We start from the raw sequence: 10,423 nt of genomic DNA, 5'->3' as shown, positions 1-10,423 counted from the left end.
ATCTACATTCGAAGCCAATCCATTTTTTATGTGCTTTGCACGCAGAGAAGTGCGTACTACAAATGTAAGTGTTCAGTGCGCGAATTATACGCGGTCGGTTTAAAAGAAGGTGGTCGATATGTAGTAGGGCTACCATACATGTAGGGTTGGACCTACTACTCATCGACCGCCTAATGTTTATTTGCTTGATAAGAATATTTAACACTGAAATTCACGTAAAAAACTTGACCTACGTGATTGAGAAAATCCAGCTCTATCAAATGCCGTTGTTCCCTTTTCGATTCGAAGTTTCAGTGCAAAAATATCGCCGACGAACTTGCATGGCCTCGTTTCAGCTCCCCGCGGTAAAGCCCGTTATTTGATAGGATCGACCGCTGTTTTTGCTTTGACAATGCACGCAAACCGAGTTGTGCACCGTGTTGTACGAAGCTTTGTAGAAGCCTTTTAGAAACTTCCATCTTAGACATTACATTGTGCTGTCATTACGATTCGGTGAAAATATTCATTCGAAATTTTGTCCTTGATTAAAACCATTAATGAACAGTGAATTTTCGCGTTTTCTCACACCATCCTCATCAACATTCAAAGCCAATCCATTTTTATGTGCTTTGCATGCAGTAAAGTGCGTACTAAGTGTTCAGTGCGCGAATTATACGCGGTCGGTTTAAAAGAAGGTGGTCGATATGTAGTAGGGCTACCCTACAATAATCTAACGTTAGATCCTATCTCGTGGTCGTATGTGGTGTGTCGTGAGCTGGTCGTGAGCCCGACCGACGCGACGGCCGACCAGACCCCGTGCAAAGCACAGTGACACCTTGACCGACAAGTATGTCTAATTCCGCGAAAAACTTCTCATTTATAATAATGACATTTGCTGGGTCAGTTTTTTGCTTCTTAGACAGACACCATTGATGCACATGGCCGGCGGAACCGGCGTGGGGGCCGTCCATGGGGGTTCGGGCCCCCACATTTTTTGTGCACCATACAAAGGAATACATAACTTGTAACTGTTAAGGTGTCATCACTTTGGGCCCCCACACTTTTTTTAACCCGGAATTACCGGAACTACGGAAGTACGGAAGTGTAAAGTCGCACTAGAAACTTCTATAAGATAGAAATCTATAGATAGAGATCTTGAAGTGTGAGCGCGGTAAGTTTATGGTTTTCCACTGAGGACCTTTTTTTTTTTTTTTTTGGCTTGTCAGCTGAAGAAACCAAGAAATGGAAGGGGAGAAATGAGCTGAGAACCTTTTTTTTTTAATACCCCCGCCAAACGAAGTTTGAAGGGGGTATATAGGAATCAGCGGACGGTCGGGCAGTCGGTCGGGCGGTCGGTCGGGCGGTCGGGCGGTCGGTCCGTTGCAAATCTTGCGTCGCGAACTACTTCCTCAGTTTTCAACCGATTCCCATAAAACTTGGCACAGATGTGTGCCTTGGGTTGTAGATGTGCAAGACGTATTTTTTGACAGTACCCAAAAGTATGTTGCCATGGTAACGGCATATTATGGCAAAAATGGGTACAAATCTTGCGTCGCAAACTCCTCCCACAGTTTTTGATCAATTTTTATGAAATTAGGTACAGATGTTCATCTGAATATATTAATGTGCAAGACACAGATTTCCGCAGTGGCAAAAAGTGCGTTGCTATGGTAACGGCATGTTGGTAAAATATAGGGCAAAATGCTTCATGGCAAAACTGCTTCATCAGTGTTCTTCCAATTCTCATGGAATTCATATTGAATGTTTGTCTTAGGATATAGGTCAGCATGACACATTTCTTGACAGTGACAAAAAGTATGTTGCCATGGTAACAGCTCACATATGAGCCAAAATGATGGAAAATTTTGTGTTGCAAACTACTTCCTCAGTTTTTGCCCAATTTCCATGAAACTTCGTACAGATGTGTGCCTTTGGTTGTAGATGTGCAAGACGCATTTTTTGACAGTACCCGAAAGTACGTTGCCATGGTAACGGCATATTAATGGCAGAAGATCAAGGAAAGATCTTGCGGATTTAACTACTTCCTCAGTTTTTTGACCAAAGCTTATGAAATGTGGCACACACCTTGATCTTGGTGGGAAGATGTGGAAGACATATTTTTCGGACGTGTCGGAAGCTGCGTTGCCATGGTAACGGCATATAAATGGCAGAAGATCAAGGAAAGATCTTGCGGATTGAACTACTTCCTCTGTATTCGACTGAAGCTCATGAAATGTGGCACACACATTGGTCTTGGTGGGAAGATGTGCAAGACATATTTTTTGGACGTGTCGGAAGCTGCGTTGCCATGGTAACGGCATATTAATGGCGGAAGATCAAGGAAAGATCTTGTGGATTGAACTACTTCCTCAGTTTTTGACAAAAGCTTATGAAATGTGGCACACACAATAGTCTTGGTGGGAAGATGTGCAAGACATTTTTCGGACGTGTCGGAAGCTGCGTTGCCATGGTAACGGCATTTAAATGGCAGAAGATCAAGGAAAGATCATTCCTTGGGTAAGACTGTCGTCACAGGGGCAGGGGTATTAATCACCTTCAGTGATATTTCTAGTTTTTGCTTGTTATCTCATGAAACCCGTAAGTGGGCCCCCACACTTTTGAAAACGCTCCGCCGGCCCTGATACATACGCTATTGCGACGGTTTCGACCGTTCTGGTTAAAACGCAACTTCGACCCAGTTTCCCACCCCCCCGCATAAAAATATATGATTTACAGGATTAATCAGTAAACATTTTGACTCACCTCTTCCACTGTTTCCTCCTGTTTTCTGGTTGTTTCCTCCACTTCTTTGCAGCGCTCCCCAATTCATCGCCGCCTTCGTTTGAAAAATGACCGCACGAATGTCTATGGCAAGCCAAATGCTCCATACAATCATTGTCTATATTGGTACACTTGCGTTTATTGACTATACCAAGTACCAGTCAGTTGTCGAGCGCTAGATTTAACTTCGTAATATTGTGAACGAGCATTTGGCTTGCCATCTGATGTTCGTGTGGTCATTTTTCAAACGAAGGCGGCGATGAATTGGGGAGCGCTGCAAAGAAGTGGAGGAAACAGCTAGAAAACGGGAGGAAACAGTGGAAGAGGTGAGTCAAAATGTTTACTGATTAATCCCTATTCCTGTATATATTTTTTCCAGATTGGTTTAAAAACCGAGCTGGAAAAAATAATAATAACCATTTTTATGCGGGGGAACTGGGTCAAAGTTGCATTTTAACCAGAATGGTTGAAACCGTCGCAATAGCGTATGTATCAATGGTGCATGGTGTCTGTCTAAGAAGCGAAAAACTGACCCAGCAAATGTCATTATTATAAATGAGATGTTTTCGCGGAATTAGACATACTTGTCGGTCAAAGTGACACCCTGACAGGGCTGTGCTGTGCAAATCGAGTCGTTACAATTTTCATAGTTGTCGATGCGATGTCGAGTGGCAAAGGTCGAACCAGTGTACATTCTCTTGATTAAGGGAGAATTGAGTAGGATGAGAAAGTTTATCTTCCTGTTCAATGTCACGAGACAGGATCGGATCGGCATTGTGGCATTTCCATTCACCGCCATTCATTTTCGTCATAGCCGACTAGCCGGGGACTTCTTTCAACCTCCATGTAGACTTTGCACATATAGTGCCAGTGGATGGAGGTGCCTCCTTCCATCTGTCTTTTCTTTCATCTTCATTTTCTATCTATCCTCTCCAATGTATATTTGTTTCTTCCTTCATCATTATATTAATAAGCATCTTATATGTCCTACATATCAAAACATTTCAAACAATATAATTGTTTTTCCTCTCTAGTCTGCACAGTAATCTTTTCTTTTTTTGACTTTTCAACCATCTCTCTTTGTATCTTCTTTTCTGTTTCCGTATTGGCGTATATCTTCATTTTTTCCTTTCCTCTTGGAGAGCGCAGATGTCTGCCAAGCAGCTCATTTCCACCACCCCACCCATAGGGCCCTACATGCATGCTGATAGCTGATATTAATAGCCCAGTTTTCCTTGTCATCAGCGCCTTGGACAGAGCCTTCGCTTAAAGTGCGCATTTATGCAAACCTCAAACATGCGCAGATTGAATTCCCAAGTTCATTGACCTCACCTGCCGAAAAATAGAAAATCCTTTGAAAGTTTGTAAAAATTCTCAGATCACTGCCTAAATTTAATCATTGATGTTCCTTCTGTCATTAACAACTTTTTGCATCAGTTTCATTTATTTAAATCCATTCATGATTTTTTTAGCTATTATTTTGTAAACAGACAAACAAACAAACCAACCAATGCTGAGAAAAACACAACCTCCTTAGAGCAGGTAATAAATGTATATGAAATATATTTAAAATTGTTTAGATTCAAATCATTTATCACAGAAGTGTCAAGGGCCCAGTTGCATAAAAGTTGAGAACAAATGTTAGTAAGAAAATCAAACATAAGTCTCTGAATACTCTAGTCTGATTGGCTGACACCTGACTTACTTTTGATTTCTCTCTTGCAATGCATGTTTGATGGCATCTTTTTATGCAACAGCTCCCAGGGTTATGTACAAAGTGTATGTGAGTATTTTTTTTTTTTATGCCTCCGCCACGAAGTGGTGCCGGAGGCATTATGTTTTCGGGTTGTCCGTCCGTCGGTATGTACGTCTGTACGTCCGTCCGTCAGTCCGTCAGTCCGTCCGTCCGTCCGTCCGCTTTCGTTTACGCGATAACTTGAGTAATATTTACTGGAATTTTACCAAACTTGGTCCAAGTATGAAGTATGATGGGGCAATTATTTGATTAGATTTTAGGTGAAATCAGCTAAAGGTCAAAGGTCAAAGTTCAAGGTCAAATCATGAAATTGTATCCGTTTACGCGATAACTCAAGACTGGTTGGAGCAAATTTCACTAAACTTTGTTGGAGGATGATGTATGATGGGACAATTACTTGATTAGTTTTTCAGTGAAATTGGACAAAGGTCAAAGATCAAGGTCAAATCCTAAAATTTATCTGTTTACGTGATAACTCAAAACTGGATGAAGCAGCTTTCACCAAACTTGGTCCAAGGATGATACATGATGGGACAATTAGTTGAGTAGATTTTAGTGACATTGGCAAGAGGTCAAAGGTCAAAAGGTCAAGGTCAAATACTACAAATGTTGCAATTTCCCCCATATCTATGCAATGCCCAAAGGTATTTTCTTGAAACTTAGTGTGGACATGTACTACTGCGTAAAGATTCTCCAGAGAGAGTTTCATGTCATAAGGTCAAAAGTCAAAAGGTCAAAGGTTAGGTGAAAATGTTGCAATATCACTTTTCTCGCAAATGGTTCAATGTATCTTCGTGGAACTTGGTACATACGCATGTACTGACTGGCAGGGATTATCTGGGAATTTAGGGGTCGTGGGTCAATAGTCAGGGGTCAAAGGTCAAGGTCAACTTCTCAAAATTTTACTATTTCCCTCATATACTATGCAATGCTTGCATTATTAGTTTCAAAACTTAATGTATGCATTACCTAATGGAGATTCTCTGGGAAATTTCCAGTCAGAAGGTCAAAGGTCAAAGGTTAAGGGTCAAAGGCCAGGTTTCAATGCTTCCCCCTCCCCCCCCCCCCCCCCAAAAAAAAAAATCTATTTTGTACCGTCATTACACTCTTTCTTCATACCGTGGAAATTACTCAATGCATAAACTTATAAAAAGGTCTGTCAGAATTCAAGTAAAAATTCTCAATTTCCCAAATATGTGTACCTGCAATCTTAGAAAATTATAGCAAACCCAGTTCAAGACATTTCTGACAAACCTGTCATCTCAATATTTTGCCAGTTATGTGAAACTGTCATGGATCACACATTGTGAAGACATTGTACTCTACGCCTATTGGGAGAATCATGCATTATGGCGGAGGCATCAGTCGCCATAGTGACATTTCTAGTTTTTTGTCTCACAATGCACAAGGTGTACTCTGATTCATACACACTAGGTTTATCTGTACATCATGCATTCAATCAGTCAAACAAATGTTATATATTTTGTAAAATGTCTATCCATGTTGTATCATTCACAACCTTGCACATCTAATGGTGACCTTCCACAACACTTTGTAAATAGTGAGCTTGATAGTCTGGTGTACAAAGTGATTTATAACACTATCTTTTCTTCCATTTTTTTTTCTCTCTCTCAATACCAGGCCATGAAGTGGAAGAAATACGTGCCAGAGCTCTGACGAATCTTTTGAGCAAACTGGAACACCGGCTGGTGGACGAGTCCGACCTCGTCCAAGAGCGCCACCTCCTGATTCGGCTACTCGAGTGGTTTAACTTCAAAGATTGTCCCCTGAAGCAAGAAACGCTCTCCCTAATCTTGCGACTGGCTGCTGTAAGTCGCACTGTAAAGTCTACAGCTTTCAGGAGCTTAATAATTCTTTATATTGTTGTACATAAACTACAGGAGCCTATGAAATACTGTAAACGTTGATATTTTTGCGCGATTATTTATTTATTTTGCACTTAGCCGCATAAAATGAATTTTGCATGATTTCAATTTCATGGAATCAAGACATTGAATAGTGTTACTTACACTGTATGCAAAAATATTTGTGTGCTTTAATTTCATGCTAGTTTCACTTTTACATTACTTTAAATATTATTGTACATAAACAACAGGTGCCTACAAAAGATGTTCATGTGGTGTCCCTAATTTGCCTGTGGAAATTTCACCACACAGGGCTCTGTGACTTCTGGTGGCTTCTACACTGTATTTTGAATTGTTTGTGCTGCACAGAAGCCAAATTAAACTCTTGCCACAAAGTTTTGAAAGTAAACTCAAAAGTAAAAACTTATGTACACCAGTGTAAACATACCCTGTTCTATTTGTTACATTACTATAGGAGTAAAAGAAAAATCTCAAGAGCTTTTTAACTCTTAGCAATTTTTGAAAGTGTTAATGCTTGTTAAATGATACAATGTGTTATACACTTAGATTTGGTAATGAGGCTATACTGTAGTGTATGCACTATATTTCTCTGCCTTTTCATACCAAGGTATAACAAAGCCGAGTATAACATTTCACAGATACTCAGCATCAATTTCATTATTACAATAATTTTATTGTCTTCTGTAATCATTCATTTAGTAACCATTATGTGTTCTGGAAACATGGATGCTCCCCTTAGCATCCTTTCCCCATAGCATCCTTTCCCCATCAGCCTCTTGGACACAAGTTATTTAGAAACCTCTGTAGATGTCAAATGCCAGTGTTCAGATGAACACATAATTTTTTTCCCTCTCCTTTCTTACTGTAAGATGTTGTTCTAACTTCGTGAAAACAACAAGAACCCTTGGCGTTGTGGTGTAGTTCACATCTCTGTGGTATTAAATATTGTATGCCCATGAAGCAACATATATTGTAGTCATGCACTCTACAGCTAACATGTACAGTTGTAGCTCAGTACATGCATGATCATGTCTAATGTATTTTTTGAGAGCTGCTCCTTGGCATTTGCTGCTTGACATGTGCTGTACATGTGGCCAGCTGCTAAAGTATTCTTAAACCCTGAGTCAAATTTGAGTGTGGGAACTTTCCCCGAAATTCATCTTCTTCGTCACCATATCGATACCAGAAACAAAGATGATAATAATAACAAGCCATATTTGATCAATCAAGGTGATGTGGCGGTTTTTTGGTTCAGATTTAGAGGGCTTGGGGGTTGTTAATATAACTGATCACATGTAACAGTAAAAGCAGTATATTTCTCAGTTTTTATTTTCTCAAATTTTGTGTCAGCTGATAGTTTCAAAACTAACAGCTTACCAAAATAGTGTCTCACATTACACAAAAACACCCTGGTAAATCATTTCTATAATGGGAAAACGGTTGACACCCTGTATCTTATTTCTGTCATTTTACTTCTCGGTCGCAAATGAACCCACTTGTGAAATTGCCTTTACAAGCCCTAATTAGTAATATATTATAAATGAAAATAAATTGTACACTTGTATGTGGAACAAATGTGTGTACAGTTATGCACAGGCTTGTTAAGCAGAGATTTATTGATTACCTTGGAATGGAGGAATGAAGATGGAAATAAATTGTACACTTGTGAGTGGAACAAATGTACATTGTATGTACAGTTATGGATAGGCTTCTTAATGCTTTCTGTAGAGATTTATTGATGAACTTGGCCTAGCTACGTATATATTCCAAAGGTCCTGTCATTTATGTATGCATTTAAAAGGTACAAAGTGCAAAGATCATTTAATTACAGGAGTTCACAACTTTTGCAGTCAGTCTCAGGTACTACTACTTTGCACATGTTCATTAAGAACAAGAAATGACTCAAGATACTGTGTTATTCTGTAGAATGCATACAACGTGACCCATGCATTGCGTGACTTGCACTGTCCCATTACGCTGTATGGTTGCAATATCAAGTGACAACTAGTACTAATACTTTTTTTTCTTGGAGAGTTGATCTCCTTTCAAGCATTGATTTGACAAAACAATTTGTTTGAGAACGATTTTTTTTTTTCTTTTTGCAATAATTATGATGATGAGAAGACCACAAAGCATGAAATTTGTAACTCGCAAAAATGCTTGATCTACTGCCATTTGTATAAATATATATGTCCGCAAAATTATCAGCGTGTTTGTTGATTATCATCTGTTGCACTATGTGTTTGAATTATCTGTAATGTAGTGAAATAATTGACCCTTGTTGTATTTAGTACCTAAATTATTCACACATTCTTAAATTGCAAAAAAAAACAACAACAACAGACTATGCTTAGAAGTACTCTGATATCAAAATTCGCCTTGTATTATACATCATGTTAGTTCAGACTGGTTCTGACCCAATATCCACAAGGATGTTCTATTTAATGTATTGTACAAGTAGTCAGTGCCAAAGAGGCACATTTCTCACATTTCACTTATCAACTTGTACACACGTAGGTTGACCTCACAGAGGTAAGTGAGAGGTACTTGTTTGTTCAAAACTCTTCACTTCAACTCCAATTCCATTTATTGTCTCGCCCACCGAGGTGAAGGCGAGACTAAGGGATCCAAATGGCGTCCGTCCGTCGTCCGTCCGTCGTCCGTCCGTCATCCGTCCGTCGTCCGTCGTCCGTCACAAATGTTAAAGTTTACCTGCAAGACTCTCTTATGATGCATAACTTGGCAACTGTTACAGCAATGGCAGCCACACTTGGGTGATAGAAGCACTAGGGGTATCTTCATGTTATGGTGTTGTCAGAAGTCATGTGATGAGGTCAAAGGTCATTTGAGGTCATATATTAAAGGGTATGTGCAAGACCCTCTTTTCTATGTTAAAGTTTACCTGCAAGACTCTCTTTTGACAAATAACTTCACATAAGTTGCTTGGATTACAACCTAACTTGGGTCATAGATGCACTGGGGGTACCTTCATGTTATGGTGCCATTGGAGGTCACAGGATAAGGTCAAAGGTCATTTGAGGTCATACGTTAAAGTTTACTTGCAAGACTCTCTTATCACTCGTAACTCGACACATGTTGCTACAATTAGCAATCAAACTTGGGTGATGGATGCACTTGGGGTACTTTCATGTTATGGTGCCGTAAGAGGTCACATGATAAGGTCAAAGGTTATTTGAGGTCATATGTTAAAGTTTACTTGCAAGACTCTCTTATCACACATAACTCAGCACATGTTGCTACAATGGCAATCAAACTTGGGTGATGGTAGATGTCTCTTGGGAAGTTGAAGGTAACCACAAGGTCAAAGGTTACAGACAGGGGTCAACGAACTTTTAGGGCCCAATGTTAAGTTTTTAGGGTGCATTTCGTTTATGGCTCATAACTTTTGATCCCTTTGTCCGTTTGTGACCAAACTTGGATGGAACATGTCCCTTGGGGAGGTGAAGGTCGTCACAAGGTCAAAGGTCACAGACAGGGGTCAACAAACTTTTAGGGCCCAATGTTATTTTTTTAGGGCGCGTTTTGATTGTGGCTCATAACATTTGATCCCTATGTCCGTTTGTGACCAAACTTGGATGGTAGATGTCCCTTGGGGCTGCACAATCCTGCATGTATCATTGAGACCCCAATTTTTTCTCCCCATCCACATTCAGCATGCGTCTGCGGTAGAGCACCTCGTGAAGATCGGTGCAGTAGAGTTCGTCTCCCAGCTGCGGTACGACGTTGGGGATGGCCTGCACCCTCTCATCGATGACATCTTGGAGAGGCTGCTGAGTCTGCCAGCTGACATGCCCAGTGTTTCCTCTCAACATTGCTTGTATGAGATGCAGGGCGCAAATCACGGTCAGGGTGGGTCAAACTGGATTTTGTAGAAGAGTCGCGAAAATTCTGCCATCTCATTGGTCGAGAATTGTGTATTGATTTTTATTGGCCACACGTTGCCTCACTGACAAAAGTCGCTGAGTTATGAACATGTTATCGCACACTTGTAGCAAGAGTT

The 10,423-nt window shown here is 40.2% G+C and overlaps 1 protein-coding gene across 1 annotated transcript in view; it reads left to right on the top strand.

The window, feature by feature from the left end:
* Positions 1-917: 917 nt before the first annotated feature.
* The window catches only part of LOC139735869 (rotatin-like), a 96,755-nt gene continuing 87,249 nt past the window's right edge, over positions 918-10,423 (top strand). The window contains exons 1-3 of the mRNA XM_071646621.1: positions 918-954; positions 6,158-6,345; positions 10,077-10,272. Of these exons, the coding sequence (XP_071502722.1) occupies positions 918-954; positions 6,158-6,345; positions 10,077-10,272 (421 nt within the window). The remainder of the gene's footprint in view (positions 955-6,157; positions 6,346-10,076; positions 10,273-10,423) is intronic.

The sequence above is a fragment of the Diadema antillarum genome, unplaced genomic scaffold, assembly GCF_040938485.1.
Source record: "Diadema antillarum isolate AM-2024a unplaced genomic scaffold, OU_Dant_1.0 scf00000028, whole genome shotgun sequence".
In the NCBI taxonomy this organism is placed as follows: domain Eukaryota; kingdom Metazoa; phylum Echinodermata; class Echinoidea; order Diadematoida; family Diadematidae; genus Diadema; species Diadema antillarum.
This window is presented reverse-complemented; position numbering and strand designations above follow the sequence as displayed.